Source organism: Suncus etruscus, chromosome 1 (genome assembly GCF_024139225.1).
Source record: "Suncus etruscus isolate mSunEtr1 chromosome 1, mSunEtr1.pri.cur, whole genome shotgun sequence".
NCBI lineage: Eukaryota > Metazoa > Chordata > Mammalia > Eulipotyphla > Soricidae > Suncus > Suncus etruscus.
The window spans coordinates 156,692,822-156,710,126 of record NC_064848.1 but is presented as its reverse complement, the minus strand read 5'-3'; the positions used below and the strand labels follow the sequence as shown (position 1 = coordinate 156,710,126).

The 17,305-nt window shown below is 41.3% G+C and overlaps 1 protein-coding gene and 1 non-coding gene across 2 annotated transcripts in view; one reads left to right on the top strand and one right to left on the bottom strand.

Annotated features, from left to right (window-relative positions):
* The window catches only part of ZZEF1 (zinc finger ZZ-type and EF-hand domain containing 1), a 146,815-nt gene that overhangs the window by 103,413 nt on the left and 26,097 nt on the right, over window positions 1-17,305 (bottom strand). Inside the window, 6 exon segments of the mRNA XM_049782650.1 lie at window positions 2,325-2,423; window positions 4,650-4,828; window positions 6,765-6,881; window positions 10,316-10,526; window positions 12,682-12,881; window positions 16,692-16,863. Of these exon segments, the coding sequence (XP_049638607.1) occupies window positions 2,325-2,423; window positions 4,650-4,828; window positions 6,765-6,881; window positions 10,316-10,526; window positions 12,682-12,881; window positions 16,692-16,863 (978 nt within the window).
* On the top strand, window positions 5,412-5,514 carry LOC126027226 (U6 spliceosomal RNA). Its single transcript, XR_007502228.1, has one exon. It is a non-coding gene; the product is annotated as a U6 spliceosomal RNA (small nuclear RNA).

The following is a 17,305-nucleotide window of genomic DNA, read 5'->3' as shown; positions in this document are numbered from 1 at the left end:
TGAATACCTAATTTATTTGTAGACTGTATCTGAACTCATAGCCAGACTGTAGATGGAAGGTTTGTGAGTCAAACTGTCACCCTGGGGTTCCCTCCCTTAAACTTTGACTTATGTGATTTGTGAATTGTGCCTTTGCTTAGAGATAACAGTGCTTTAGCTTCTGTACTCTGCTTGCTTAAGGAAGTTAACTGCTCTTGTCTGGTGTTATAATTAAACTAAAACCCCATGACCCTTGAACAAACGAGGATGATTCCTCCCTGTGAACTAGAAAAAGTGAGGATTGTTAGACCCTAAAATAGTACAGAGGGTAGGGCACTTGCCTTGCATGCAGCTGACCTGTATTCAATCTCCCCAGCATCCAATATGGTATACCAAGTCTGCCAGAAGTAACCCCTGATCATCACTAGATGTGGCCCCAAAACCAAAACAAATAAACCCAAATCCCTCAAACCCAATCCAATTCTTTTCTTTCCTTCAAGGGTAAAAGAAAAATGTAGAGGATTTTTCACCTCTTCCCAAACCCACCCACTCACTTTGACAGCGGGGTTTGGTAAGGTGCACTGACCTTTAGTGTGTCAGGGAATGGATAAAACAATGAAGGAAAGCTCTCTACAGAGGCCGAGATGCTCAGGGGAAGACTACACGTGCTGAACAGACTACCAATAAAAAGAGGTGACAGGAAAACACTTATTTTTCCAGAAGCCTATACTTTGAGAGTTGCTGAGGAAAAAAATCCAGGAAAGGACAGAGAAGGAAAGCCATTGAGTAAAGTGACACACATGATAAACTATCAGTAATAGTATTATACACCACAATGTATAAAAAGGGAAATAAGGAGGAAAAAAGAAAATGCCTGGGCCCGGAGAGATAGCACAGTGGCATTTGCCTTGCAAGCAGCCGATCCAGGACCAAAGGTGGTTGGTTTGAATCCCGGTGTCCCATATGGTCCCCTGTGCCTGCCAGGAGCTATTTCTGAGCAGACAGCCAGGAGTAACCCCTGAGCAACACCGGGTGTGGCCCAAAAACCAAAAAAAAAAAAAGAAAAAAAGAAAAAAAAGAAAAAAGAAAATGCCTGTCATGGAAGCAGATTGTGGGTGGGAAAGAAGCTGGGACACTGGCTAGTCAAAAAGATAGAAGAGAAAGAGACTGATAAACTTCTCCTCAAGGAGGAAAAGAGCCTTCAAAGCATAGAGAATGCACTCCAGCCATTTGCTAAATATTTTGTTTGTTTGGTTTTTTGGACCATACCTGGTGGGGCTCTGCACTCAGAAATCACTCCTGGATGACTTGGTGAACCATATAGGATGCCAGGAATGGAACCCAGGTCAACAGCATGTAAGGCAAACACCTTACCCCACTGTGCTATTGCTCCAGGCCCCATTTGCTAATACTTAAAATTAAAAATTAATAATCTAATGTTTAAGATTAAAAATAATGGGGACCAGAGAATTGGCGCAATGGTAGGGCATTTGCCTTGCATGCAGATGACCTAAAACAAACAGCGGTTCGATCCCCCAGCATCCCATATGGTCCCCCAAGCCAGGAGTTATTTCTGATCACATTTTGGTGTGGCCCAAAAACAAACAAGCAAACAAACAAGATTAAAAATAAAAACTTAAGGGGCTGGAGAGATAGCATGGAGGTAAGGCGCTTGCCTTTCATGCAGGAGGTCATCGGTTCGAATCCCAGCATCCCATATGGTCCCCCAAGCCTGCCAGGAGCAATTTCTGAGCCTGGAGCCAGGAATAACCCTTGAGCACTGCCGGGTGTGACCCAAAACCACACCAAAAAATCAATAAATAAAAACTTAAGGGGGCCGGAGAGATAGCGCAGTGAGTAGGGCATTTGCCTTGCATATAGCCAACAGGGTTTGATCCCCAGCAACCCCTATGGTCCCTAGAGCCTGCCAGGAGCAATTTCTGAGTGCAGAGCCAGGAGTAATCCCTGAGTGCTGCCTGGTATGGCCCAAAAGAAAGAAAACAAATGAACAAACAAAATCCCCCCCAAAAAACCCTTAAGATTAAAACAACAGGGGGCTGGAGAGATAGCATGGAGGTAAGGTGTTTGCCTTGCATTCAGAAGGAAGAGTAGTTTGAATCCCGGCATCCCATATGGTCCCCTAAAATTGCCAGGAGCGATGTCTGAGCATAGAGCCAGGAGTAACCCCTAAGCACCGCTGGGTGTGACCCAAACACCAAAAAAAAATTAAAAAATAAAAAATAAAACAACAGAGACTGTTTGTTTGCTTGCTTTTGGTTTTTGGTATTTCCTTTCATTCTCTTAATAAATAAACAAAAACACAGATAAATAGAACAGCTACTTACCATCTCTTGTCCATGGTTGAACAAGAAGATTTTCAGGCCCCGATTTTTCTTCTTTCCCTTTAACATCACAGGCTTGAAGAGTTAACTGAAGAGGTTTACCTGATCAAAGAAAAGAGAAAGAGCCTAAAGCAAGTAATACAAAAAATAAATAAATAAAGCCAGCACATTAGAGGAAATAAGATTACATTTGGCTACCTACACCACTAACTGAAAATTTATGTTTAAGAACTAAAATATAAAATGTAACTTTTATGAACAGAGACATAATACAATAGGTAAGGCACTTACCTCACATGTGGCCAACACTGATTTGACCCCTAGCACTGCATATGGACCCCAAGCATCTCCAGGAGTCTCATCTCAAGCACAGACTTAGAAATGACAATGAGTGCCACTACCACTAAGTTTGGGCCACAAATCAAAAAAAAAATTTTTTTTTTGTTTTTTTTCGGGCCACACCCATTTGGTGCTCAGGGGTTACTCCTGGCTAAGCGCTTAGAAATTGCCCCTGGCTTGGGTGGACCATATGGGACACCAGGGAATCGAACCGCAGTACCTCCTTGGCTAGTGCTTGCAAGGCAGACACCTTACCTCTTGCGCGCCACCTCGCCGGCCCCAAATCAAAAAATTTTTAAAGGGAATGTTCTGCTCTTGTTAATAAAAACTAGGCAGAAAACTCTGGGGCCTTCTTGAAGTGAAGAATATGAAGAGCTAAAGCAAATAATTATTAAAAATAATAAAACTGGAGGGGCTGGAGCGATGGCACAGTGGTAGGGCGTTTGTCTTGCATGTGGCTGACCCAGGACGGACCATGGCTCGATCCCCTGGCGTCCCATATGGTCCCCCATGCCTGCCAGGAGCAATTTCTGAGCACAGAGCCAGAAGTAACCCCTGAGCATCACCTGATATGGCCCAAAAAACAAACAAACAACAACAACAAAAATGGAGATGAAAAGACAGTACAGGGTTAGGCATACACCATGCATTCAGCTACCCTTGGCTTGTTGTTGTGATTTTGGTTTGGGGGCCACACTTAGTGAAGTGATACAGCTCTAGAGATTCTGAGCACTACCAAGGTGGCCTGGGTATTTCCCAGCTATGCCAGGCCCAAGAAGCACTACTAGGTCCCACATACTGGTCTGGTCATCTGAGAATCATCAGGAAGCAATCCCAGGTTTTCTGAGCACTGTTTAGGAGGTGCAGAAGGTAAAAAACAAAAACAAAAAAAAACACTTAATTCCTAAACTGATGAAAGCTATGTTGGTCACTAGAGAAAAGTGGGAAGAGTGGTGAAAAAAATGAGAGGAATAGTATACTTGGGACTGCAACATTAGAGGCATAAGTGATGACATTATATGTTATAGACACATGAAACTAAATCTGGATGATTCTACCATATTAAACTATGAAGCTCAAAATATTAAAATCTGGGGCCGGAGAGATAGCACAGTGGTAAGGCGTTCGCCTTAGAGCAGAAGGATGGTTGTTCGAATCCCGGCATCCCATATGGTCCCACAAGCCTGCCAGGAGCGATTTCTGAGCATAGAGCCAGGAGTAACCCCTGAGAGCTGCTGGGTGTGACCCCCCCCCCAAAATTAAAATCTAAAATATTAGAACAATGAAAAATAATAAAATAATCACATTTATATTATTAATATTAGTTATATTAAGGCTAGGTACATATTAAGGCAAAGATATCACAAGGCTAGAATGGCAAATGTTGACAACTCTAGGTATTTGAGAATAGTTACATGAAGTAAGGAGAATTGAAAAATCCCATCTAAGGAGTATAGATAAACACAAGGATGTCACTAACAGATATGCATGTATGTTTAAAATACATAGAGTTTTGAGTGCAAGGGATGAAACCAGGGCCTCACATATACAAGCTAAGTGCTCTACTGATGGGCTATACTCCCAGCCCCCAGAATATATTTTATACAACAAACATCCTTTGTGCCATGTCTGGGTTATTCTCTCCCACTGTAGATGAAAAGTATTCCAAGTTCCCATCCTTTTGGCTTATACAATGGAACATTCTTGTACTTCACCAGAGGGTTAGATATAGGCAAATGGTCCCTAAAGCTAAATACCAAGGCCTAGAAGCTAAAGGAGTATAGCTAAATAAGCATTTGAATCTTCTTTTACTGGTACTGTCATAAATAAATCAATATCATCCTTCTCCCTAGCAATTCCAAAAAAAGATATTCATCCAAGAATGGAGCAATTACAACAACGTAGTGCATAAACCACTTGAAAAGTCAAGAAGATGCCAGATGGTGCCTGTACTGATGTTTTTATGCTTCATTCAGGCATATCATTTACCGTATCTCAGAAGCAGGCTCTGCCTGACTGATGCCATGGATGAGATCAGGGACAAAGCATCATAGTGTGTGTCCAGATGGTCTGTGATGGTACATAGAGAATTCAGCACTTTGGCAACACTTCCTCTTGCAAGTGCAAAAGCCAGAAGAGTCAGCTCTACCTCTGGGGTAGAACAGCAGCTATAAATAAGAAGCAAAAAAACCTTTTCATTTAACTACATAAGAAAATTTAGATATCTCAAACCATTAGCAATTAATTGCCAACAATAAGATCAACCTACCTTGTATTTTCTGCATTTTTACCAGAAACGCTTTCAAAAGTATTTCAAAATCTAAGAAAAAACCTAATTCTACTTAGGTTAATCAGGAAATTAAATCCTTTATTCTGCGGCCTTACACTATAAAGGATTATTTAATCTGTAATTAATCTAATACTAATGATCATAACAAGATAACAAAACTACTCAAATAAACCTCTTTTTATTTGGGGGGGTCACACAGTAGCACTCAGGGTTTACTACTGGCTTAGAAATCGCTCCTGGTGGGCACGGGGGACCAGATGGAATGCTGGGATTCAAACTACTGTCCTTCTGCATGCAAGGCAAACACCCTACCTTCATGCTATTTCTCCGGCCCCAAATAAACCTCTTTTATCAAGAAGCCTTGGGTAATGAGTTGGGCAAAGTAAAGAGTTCATTCCTTCAAACACCAAACATCTCTCTTGGATTTACAATGTATCAAACTTCTTTAAAAGATATCTTTTATGCTTCAGCAGCACATATACTAAAATTGGAACGATACAGAGTAGATTAGCATGGCCTCTGCACAAGGATGACACGCAAATTCACGAAGTGTTCCATAAAATTAAAAAAAAAAAAAAAAGATATCTTTAAAAACAGGTACAGTCGGAGGTTAATAGTATGTTGCAATGGCTTAACTTGCCTGGCAAGAGTAGTTTTGACTTTAAACTCTGTTGCCACCTGGATGTACTGAGGTCATCAAGAGGGTTCTGATTTCTGTTATCACTGGCAGAAAGGGTCAGGAAGATAGCTCAATGGCTTAGGAAGTGCCCATGGTCATAATGAACATTTTAATCCAGGTATTAACTATTGTGAAAGAGTGAAGGCCATCCTGACTGCCCCTGGTTTTGGGTCTTTGAAAATCTTAAAATTCTAGATGGTTCAGATCTCATTTCTCCTCTAATATAATGCCATTAATATCATCAAACCAAGCTGAGTGCTCCCATATCTTCTACTATGATATCAAGGCTCAAGAGACATTTACACCCACATCTACAGAAAAAGTTGGTTTGTTTAATAAAGTCATGGGTTGGAGAAATTAGTTGACTATGAGGGTGTGCATTTTGGACTTTTGAAACATCTGTATCTATTCTAGGTCAATCAAGATTATGACACCTTCAATCTTGTGTCTTGTTATCAGATATTAGATAATAAGAGTTCAGAAGAGTAAAATGGAGAGAAAGCGAGACAAAGAGCGAGAAAGGAGGAAGGGGGGAGAGAGAGAGCGAGAGAGCGAGAGAGAGAGAGCGAGAGAGCGAGAGCGAGAGAGAGAGAGAGAGAGAGAGAGAGAGAGAGAGAGAGAGAGAGAGAGAGAGAGAGAGAGAGAGAGAGAGAGAGAGAAGAATATCAGCAGGTAGGGCATTTGCCTTACAAGAAGCCAACCTGGGCTTAATCCTCAATATTGTATATGGTTTCCCTGAGCCTGTTGGGAATAATTCTTGAGGTTAGAGCCAGGAGTTACCCCTGAACACTGCTAAGTGTGGCCCAAACACAAATGAACAAACAATAAAAGGAAAGTGAATAATTATTTTACTTTCATTTTAGCTTTTAAAAATAGACTATTAAGATTAATTTTGTATGGCCAGAGCGATAGCACAGTAGGTAGTGAGTTTGCTTTGTACGTGGTAGATCAGGTTTGATCCCTGGCATCCTTTATGTCTTCTGAGCCTGCCAGGAGTAATTTCTAAGTGCAGAGCCAGGAGTTACCCTAAGTATGCTGGGTGTGGCCCCCCCAAAAAAGATTAATTTTGTTTTAAATGACTTAGCAAGAATATTTGCCCTCCATGACCCTCAGTTTACCTCCAGCCTGATTTTACCTAGTTATCCTTATGAGGAAACTGTCCACTTCCTCTAGAACATTAGGAGACAGGAAAGCTGAAAAATCTGTAGATCCAGGTGAGAGGGAAAGTGGAGGCATGTGCTGGAGTGCCTTCCTAGAAGTGAAAAATTTAAAATTAGAACAAACCCAGGTGTAGTAGTAGATATAAACTGTTCAGAAGCATATTTTTAGTAATCCCATAAAAACAGTGTCTGGGGGAAAGAGAGAGTACAGTGGGTAGTATGTTTGCCTTGCACAAGACCAATCCAGGTTTGATTCCATGTGGTTGCCTGAGCACTGCCATGATTGATCCCTGAGCAAACCCTAAGCACAGTCAGCTGTGTCCCCAAAACAAACAAATAAAGCAGTGTTCCAACAGAGAATCTGGTCCATAATATAAATAATCCCAGCCAATACCAGGGATCATGGTGCTAAGTATTTTAGTAAGATTTTTTTATAACCACTCGTCCTATTTTAGAGTTCTATTTCACTCTGCAAATAGTTACTCAGCTCTCTGGAATCAATAGTTATCTTGTGTAATGACAGAAAAAGGTATACTACTATACAGGAAAAAAAAAAAAACTACCTAAGTTTTTCTGTGTGTGTGTGTGTGTGTGTGTGTGTGTGTGTGTGTGTAAAAAACTACCTAAGTTTTTCTCTGTGTGTGTGTGTTAAAAAAAAAAAAACTACCTAAGTTTTTCTGTGTGTGTGTGTGTGTGTGTGTGTGTGTGTGTGTGTGTGTGTGTGTTTGAGTGTGGATTTTGGGTCACACCGGCAGTGCTCAGGGGTTACTCCTGGCTCCATGCTCAGAAACTGCTCTTGGCAGGCACGGGGGACCATATGGGACACCGGGATTCGAATCGATGACCTTCTGCATGAAAGGCAAACACCTTACCTCCATGCTATCTCTCCGTTCCCTCTGGATTTAAACTTAATGTCTTTTTCAGTGTTTTTCCTTTCTTGTCTCTTGCTTTCTATTCAAAGCCCCGTAAAGATATTGAAAAAAGAGTGGTTAGGGAGATTGAGGGTGGTGATGGGGGGTCATTTTTCTGTTGTTGTTTTTTTAATTAATATCTTTATTTATGTACCATGGTTACAAACATATTTGTAGTTGGGTTTCTGTTATAAAAAAGAACACCCTCCTTCACTAATGCAACTTTCCCACCACCAATGCCCCCATCTCCCTCCTCCAACCCTTGCCTGTATTTGAGAAAGGATTTCTATTTCTTTCACTCACTATCACTGTCATGATAGTTGTTAGTAGAATTGTTTTTATAACTGCACTCACCACTCCTTGTGGTAAGCTTCATACTGTAGGCAGGTCCTTTCAGCCTGATCTCTATTGTCTCTGGGTATTATTACAATAATGTCTTATATTTTTCTTAAATGCCATAAATAAGTGAGACTACTCTGTGTCTATCTTTCTCCCTCTGACTTATTTCACTCAGCATAATAGTTACTATGTGAAGAGGGATTGATTAAACAAGTAAATATATGAGAAAAGATGAGAGACATGTTTTGTGCTATCAGAGAAGGGAAAACAATGCCTGGATTCTCCACAAAAATATGTTTTTAAACGGGTAAGAAGAAAGGGGATGACCATATTACTCTTCAGATCAAGTACTAACAACAGCATTAAGATTGCAAAGTTTGGGCCGGGTAGGTGGCGCTGGAGGTAAGGTGTCTGCCTTGCAAGCGCTAGCCAAGGAAGGACCACGGTTCGATCCCCCGGCGTCCCATATGGTCCCCCCAAGCCAGGGGCGATTTCTGAGCACATAGCCAGGAGTAACCCCTGAGCGTTAAACGGGTGTGGCCCAAAAAACCAAAAAAAAAAAAAAAAAAAGATTGCAAAGTTTGGGGCCAGAGTGATACCAAAGGGTAGGGCATTTGCTTGGATGCAGCTGACCCAAATTCAATCACCAACATCCCATAAAGTTCCTGAACCCACTGGGAATGATTCCTGAGCACAAGAGCCAGGAGTAATCCCTGGGTGCCACCAGGTGTCACCCAAAAACAAGTAAAAAATCGCAAAGTTCAATTTAATAGCAATAGCAGAAGACAGAACAATAGTACAGCAAGTTGGGTGCTTGCCTTGAATACAACTGAAGTGGTTGATTCCCTGACACTCCATATGATCCCCTGAGCACCTCCAAGAGTAACCCCTGAGCACAGTCAAGAGAAAATCCTGAGCATCATCTGGTGTGGCCCAAAATAAAAACCAGTAACAAACCCCAAAGAAACATACAAAAGAAACACCGATAATCTTTTCATCTAATATTCTGATAGCCTATACTAGTAGTGTCTATTGAGTTACATTCAATGCTAACACTTAACTGCTATTGAAGCTATTCCTTTTGCCCTAACAAGTGTTTTGTTTTGGGTTCTGGCCAAACTCAGAGATGCTTGAGGATATTTTCTACTCAATGCTCAGCTCTGTATAAGGGGCTAAACGGTGCTGGAGACTGATCTGGAGCTCCTGCTTTTAAAACATGGGCTCTACACCTCTGAGCTATATCTCTAGACCCCTAAGTTTTTTTGGATCTTTTGTTGTTTTGAGTCACAATTGGTGGCACTCAGGGGTTACTCCTGGCTCTCCGGTCAGAAATTGCTCCTGGGGGTACATGGGATGCTGGGATTCGAACCACACCGTTTGTCCTGGGTTGACTGTGTGCAAGGCAAACGCCCTACCTCTATGCTATCTCACTGCCATCCCCCAAGTTTTTTGAAAGAGAAAATTCCAAAGGCTTTGATGCCCTTAAAAATACATTTATTGGGGCTATAGCAATAATGCAGTGAGTATTAGTGCCTTGCATGTGGCTGACCCAGGTTCAATCACCATCATCCCATATGGTACCCAAAGGCCCACCAGGAGAGATCTCTGAGTGCAGAGCCAGGAATAAGCCTTGATCACTGTTAGGCATGGCATCCCACCCAGCCATTTCCCACCAATCCCAAGAAAACTATCAGACTCTGTAATGTTTATGAAAAGAGCCTTCACTCTGCAGTGAAAAGAAACTGGTCCTTCACTGTCAGCTCATATATTTCAGAAAATGTCACATGATCATTATCTATAAAATTGGGAGACTGAGTAGGAGAGGTGGTTTTGAACAGGGCTCATGTTTTGCATGAATGAAGTCTTAGGTTCAATTCCCCACATGGTGAAAAAAAAAATTTTACATGCATATTTCACAATATAAGTTGGTAAATAATATAGCATCTGAAAGCAATTTTCCAATATTAAGTGCTGTCATAAATGTGAGCAATTACTGTCAATACATAAGGAACTGGAACAGCAGCTAAGATCCCAAGACAGGCAGTGTTAGTGAATAACTGAAGGAAGATGCTGGAGGAACTTTGTAAGAAGAAAGGTACCTCTTCAAAGTCTATAAAATGAGAACCTTAAAGATAGAAGCAATATGAAACTGAAGGCACAAATAAGAAACAACAGGGTAACTCAGCTGAGCTGGTCAATAGGCTTCTCAGTGATTTGCTCTATTAAAAAAGAATAAAGTACACATTTCCAGAAATGAAAAGCAGAGAGTGACTTACTGAGTATTGTGCAGTACTGTCTGGACAAAGGCAGGATTTGTCTCCATAGAAGCAGTCACGAGAGATGTCAGCAGAGACCAATACCATATTGCAGAAGCATCTGAGACTGAGACCCCAGACTTCTTAATTCTTTGTAAGCCAACAGCCCTCAGACCATGAATTCTAGTATCACATCCATCGCTAAGACAACGCTTTATGTTTATTTGGACATCTGTGAAGTGCAACAGCAAATTCAGTTTTGAATTAATTTTTTCAGTTTAACATGTGCAAGGCTTCAAACTAAAAGAAAATTAGTGATTCAAATTTTGGGGGGAAATTGATAAAAAAAACTTTGATGAAATAATGTCTGCAATGAAACTATATCAGAAAAGCATTAACCAAAGAAATCATACAAAGACTATAAAATCGAGTCTTTATATCCACAAAGCTTCTTAGTTTTGAAAATAAACACAAAGAACTCTGTTTAAATCCTGATTAGATATGTGATAAGAAAATATCTAGAATCTTGGGGCCGGAGAGCTAGCACAGCATTAAAGCATTTGCCTTGCACGTGGCCGACCTAGGACAGACATGGGTTTGATCCCCAGCATCCCATATGGTCCCCGATCCTGACAGGGGCGATTTCAGAGCATAGATCCTATAGTAGCCCCTGAGCACTGCCGAGTATGACCTAAAAACCAAAAATTAATAATATTAAATTAAATTAAAATAAATCATAAATAAAACAAAGAAAATACCTAGAATTTTGAACAGAGTTCTAAAATTGGACTAAGTTACAAAGCAGGAGACAGTCAATAGCAGTTTTGAGAATCTGCTTTTAAGAAAGCCCAAACAGAAGACACAGGCAACTATTAAGAGACATCACAATCTCTTATTTGGATTGGAAAGGAGGAGGAGTTGTTGACAAGGACATCACTTAGAGAAAAGATCACCACAGTATAAGAAAGGAAAAGCTTCTACTGCACAAGGTTAGTTACATTTTTGCCTATGGGTGAGACACAAAGACTCTACCTCCCTAGGCCTCAGTTCCTTTGAGCAAAGAACACTTCCTTTGGCCCAGGAAGCATTAGGAGAAATGAGACAAAACATGAAGCATTCCGGCTCCCTGAGTGAAATAAGCCTGGAAAAAAATCACAGAATTGTGATTATTTCCAAAATGGTATATGTAAAGCATTTTTATAATAATATAAAAATGGAACAACTTAAATGCCTAAGAGTAAAGATCTGATTAAAATTAAGGTACAATCTTAAAACGCTTAAATGTATATAAACATATGACAAAAACTTTAAAATTACAAAGAATATTACAGAATATCATTTAAGAAGGTATTTATATTAGTAAATATCATAGATCTTTTTTTTTTTTTATTGTGTTTTGTTTTTGGAGGGGGAGTTAAGTTGGGCCACACAGAGCAGTGATTAGTGTCTATTCCTAGCTTGGTACTTGCTCCTGAAGTTGCCTTGGGGACTATGTGATGATGAGGATTGAACCTGAGCTCGGCATGGAAAGCAAGACATCTTTCTGGCCTCACAATCATATTTTATAGGAAAAAAGGGTGTGCATAAACATATATATATATATATATATGTATATATTGTGTTTATAAACACACAAATACAAAAGCACAAGCAGGAAGGATCCACACTGAAGGATTCACAATGACAAAACCCAGGTAGTGAGGTTTCTTTTTTTTTTTTTTTTTTTTTTTTTTAGTTTGGTCACACCCAGTGGTGCTCAGAGCCTACTCCTGGCTCAATGAACAAAATTATCTACAGGCAATGCTTAGGGATCACATGTGATACCAGGTTTCAAATTGGAGTCAGGTGTATGCAAGACAAGAGCTTTAGCTCCTGTAACATCTCTCCAACCAGAAAGTAATTGTTATTTATCTACATTTTTCTTATTTTCCAGTAAAGAAAAAATTAAGAATTGGGGCCGGGCGGTGGCGCTGGAGCTAAGGTGCCTGCCTTGCCTGTGCTAGCCTAGGACGGACCGCGGTTCGATCCCCCGGCGTCCCATATCGTCCCCCAAGAAGCCAGGAGCAACTTCTGAGCGCATAGCCAGGAGTAACCCCTGAGCGTCACAGGGTGTGGCCCAAAAACCAAAAAAAAAAAAAAAAAAAAAAGAATAAAATATTGTACATTGATAAACACAGTTTAGTGCTTTTCTTTTTCTTGTGTTTACAAGCATAGGATAGATGGCATAATGACTGCATTCATATGCACCACGAGAAGCAAATCAAATCTCAAAAGGAAAAGTAAGAGCTTCATCACTTTAAAGATCTTCCAGCTAACAAAATATTACTTTCTTCCTCCCCTCCCAAGTCCCTAAATTAAGTAAGCAAAGTGCATCTTGGATGACTCACAGAACTGACTGATGTTAGCATTTTCCAGCAGTGTCACATAGCCGGTGACATTGCTGGGAATATGCACATCGCGGATTTCCAGAAGATCACCAGCATTCCTCCCCACAGCTACTGTCACCTGCTGCGGCATGTAGCTCTGATCATCGGAAGCAACTGCAATGGATAGATGCCTAAGCACAACATCTGGCTTCATTTTTAAACTGGAAAACACAAAGAACAGAAACTATAAATGTTTGTGTAGGTTGAGAACTGGCAGGATTCATAAGGTCATTTCATCCTAAGATCTTAGATTTAACATACCCAAAGACTGATTTTCCTTATGATAACCAGCATTTCAAACTATTCAAAGTTCTTATGGCCTTCCAAGTCATTAAATAAAAAATTTTCAGTCATATTTCCACCAATTAAATTTGCGCATTCTCAAAGATGAGGTGGGAATCTTTTTTCTGTCAAGGACCATTTGCATATTTGTAACAACATCATTTGTGGGCCCTAAATGCAAGATGAGCCATGGGCAGCTGATGAGAAGCATATAGATTTAACACTTGATGTACCAGGGCTAAACCACATGATTTCATGCACCTTATAGAGTCCACTGACTGACTGACTAACCAATACCCTCCCTTCCTCCCGCCCTTCCTTTCTTTTTTTTTTTTTTTTTTTTTTTTTTTTTTTTTTGGTTTTTGGGCCATACCCAATGATGCTCAGGGATTACTCTTGGTTTTTTATTTTTGGGTCACACCCGGCTGCGCTCAGGAGTTACTCCTGACTCTACAGTCAGAAACCGCTACTGGCAGGCACAGGGGACCATATGGGATGTTGGGATTTGAATCACCATCTGTCCTGGATCAGCTCTGTGCAAGGCAAATGCCCTACCACTGTGTTATCTCTCTGGCCCATGGGGGTCACTCCTGGCTCTGTGCTCAGAAACTGCTCCTGGCTTGGGGGACCATATGGGACACCAGGGATCAAACCCAGGATAGTCTTGGGTCAGCCACATGCAAGACAAAAGTTCTACGGCTGGGCCCGGAGAGATAGCACAGCGGCGTTTGCCTTGCAAGCAGCCGATAAAGGACCAAAGGTGGTTGGTTCGAATTCCGGCGTCCCATATGGTCCCCTGTGCCTGCCAGGAGCTATTTCTGAGCAGACAGCCAGGAGTAACCCCTGAGCACCGCCAGGTGTGGGCCCCCCCCCAAAAAAAAAAGTTCTACGGCTGTGCTATCACTCCAGCTCCTAAATATTCCCATTTCTGCACTAGAGGAATAAGTGAAAAATCTTCAGAAATCAGACGCGATTGTGCGTGTACGGCCATAGACAATAAGTGAAAAATCTAAGACTTTAGGTCTAGAATTTCTAGACCTGTACTGTCAATTCCATTCCAAGATTTCTGACCAATCCATTCAACTTAAACCGGTCAATTCAGCAGCATGTTGATTTTTTAATTAATTAATAAAAAATGGATGGTTTTGTGGTAGCAGAGATCAAACACAGGACCTCATATAAAGTATGTCCCTTGCCAATGAACCACATCTTTTTTTTTTTTTTTTTTTGTGGTTTTTGGGTCACACCCGGCAGTGCTCAGGGGTTATTTCTGGCTCCAGGCTCAGAAATTGCTCCTGGCAGGCACAGGGGACCATATGGGGCGCCGGGATTCGAACCGATGACCTCCTGCATAAAAGGCAAATGCCTTACCTCCATGCTATCTCTCCGGCCCCAATGAACCACATCTTCACATCTTCAATTCCTGCACACAATTTTTTTCCCATGCACACTTTTAAATGCACAAGATCTTTTTCTTGTTTTCATTTTGGAAGCCACAACTGGTGGTGCTCAGGGAACATATGGAATGCTGGAGATCAAACCAAGGTCAGCCGTGTGCAGGCAAACACCCTACCTACTGTGCTATCATTCCTTCCCCAATGCACAAGATCTTAAGATGTAAAACTAATTGCCAGCAAGATGGCTCAAAAATTTAATGGGAATGGGCCTGGGGAGATAGCACAGCGGTGTTTGCCTTGCAAGCAGCCAATCCAGGACCTAAGATGGTTGGTTCAAATCCCGATGTCCCATATGGTCCCCCGTGCCTGCCAGGAGCTATTTCTGAGCAGACAGCCAGGAGTAACCCCTGAGCAATGCCGGGTGTGGCCCAAAAACAAAGACAAAAACAAAAACAAAAACAAAATTTAGTGGGAATACTCTGCATGCAGGAAGCCAAGGTTTGATCCTTGGCACTCCAAATCACATTGTGAAGCACCATAGCGAACAACAGCTGAGTACAACCAGGTGTGACCCCCCCAAACAAACAAGCAAACAACAACAACAAAAATAGACTATGTAGGGGGCCAGAGAGATAGCATGGAGGTAAGGCATTTGCCTTTCATGCATAAGGACGGTGGTTCGAATCCCGGCATCCCATATGGTCCCCTGTGCCTGCCAGGGGCAATTTCTGAGTATAGAGCCAGGAGTAACCCCTGAGTGCTGCCAGGTGTGAGCCACCTCCCCACCAAAAAAAACAGACTAAATAAAGAATTTGTCCTTGTAATAACAATGTTCCTGAGAAATAATTCACAAAGACCTCAAATCAAAACAAATACTAGCCAAGTGCTCTTTCCTCTATAAAATTCCAAGAAATTGTGGCTAAGGATAGAGCTCAATTAACTGCAGCACATGTATTACATACATAAATCCCAGATTTAAGATTTAACATGGTCCCCTAAACACTTCCCCCTAAACATTTCTGGAAATGACTCCCAAACATGGAGACTGGAGTGCTTTTCCACCATAGAACATTGGGATTGCCCCCCAAACAAAAACAAATAAACAAAATCCATTTATAAATATAATAACATGATTACATGACTTTACAGGATTCCTTTTACTTGAGTATTAAAGTATCTTCATAGTCACATAAGAAAAATGCTGAGGATGGCACAGTGCATATTATGCATTTTGGTTAGTATTTGCTTAGCAATTTACAAGCATGAAGCTAAAAGTAAAATCCCAGCCATTGTTGTTTGAGATCCAGGATTCCTGTCATCACAGCCAAGTGTGCAATCTCTAGGAGATCATAACCTAGTGCACAACTAGACAAAATAATGGAAATTAAATAATATTCATTTTTGTGTTCTAGGACTATACCTAGTCATGAACAGGGGTCACTCCTAGTTCTATGATCAAGGCAGTCAGAAAATATTCCAAAATTTAAAACATTTGACACAAAGGGCTGAAACAATAGTACAGCAGGTAGGGCGTCTGCCTTGCATGTAGTCAACCTGGGTTTAAATTGTTGGCATCCCGTAATTCCTAAGTGCAGAGCCAGTAGTAACCCCATTGCCAGGTTTGGTCCAAATCCCCAATCAAAAAAATAAAATCCTTTAAAATTTTTATTACATTGGGTCGGAGTGGTGGCACAAGTAGTAAGGCATTTGCCTTGCAGGCGGCTAACCTAGGACAGACTACTGTTCAATCCCCTGGCATCCCATATGGTTCTTCAAGCCAGGGGCGATTTCTGAATGCATAGCCAGGAGTAAATCCTGAGCGCTATCAGATGTGGGGTCCCCCCCCCAAAATGTATTACATTGATGGGATAATTAGAAAGAAGTAGTATTTAAAAAATAAACTGGGGGCCGGGAAGGTGGCGCTAGAGATAAGGTGTCTGCCTTGTAAGCGCTACCAAGGAACAGACCGCGGTTCGATCCCCCGGCGTCCCATATGGTCCCCCCAAGCCAGGGGCGATTTCTGAGCACATAGCCAGGAGTAACCCCTGAGCGTCAAACGGGTGTGGCCCAAAAACCAAAAAAAAAAAAAAATAAAAATAAACTGGTATTGAGGGCCAGAGTGATAGCACAATGAGTAGGGTGTTTGCCTTGCAGGTGGCCTACCTGAGTTCAATTCCTGGCATCCCATATAGTCACCTGAGCCTGCCAGGAGTAACCTGAGTGCCGTTGCATGTGGTCCAAAACCAGAATACAACAACAACAACAACAACAACAAAAGTAGTTATCACTCACCGAATCCAGTGTGAGCGAGCACTGCCATCTGACTGCCAGTATGATACTGTTTCTCCATTTGTCATCTTATCAATGTCTGCAGGGTTGGAGGATGTTTCTATATAAGCATAGCACTTTGCTACTGACTTGAATTTGTCCACCTCTGGGATTCTAGTAAGATCTACAGGGCTTTCTGTAAAGAAAATCAGTTTTTTTGATATGACATAACTTTCACAAAAGTAAAAATAAAAGTCATTTAAAAACATCTAGGGGGCGCTGGAGTGATAGTATAGTGGTAGGGCATTTGCCTTGCATGCAGCTGACCAGGGACAGACCTGGGTTTGATCTCTAGCATCCCATATGGTCCCCAAGCGAGTCAGGAGCAACTGCTGAGCACAGAGCCAGAAGTAACCTGAGTGCCGCCGGGTGTGGCCCAAAAACTAAAAACTAAAATAAAAATAAAAACATCTAGGATGGGGCTGTAGCTCAGAACTAGAGCACTTGCTTTGTATGGATAAGGTCTCAAAATAACAAAACAAATAAACAATAACAGGAATAAAATTGGCATTTTATCAATTACAAAAAAAAATAAAAACAAACGGAAGTTCCTTACAAATCTACCTTAATGGGTTAGA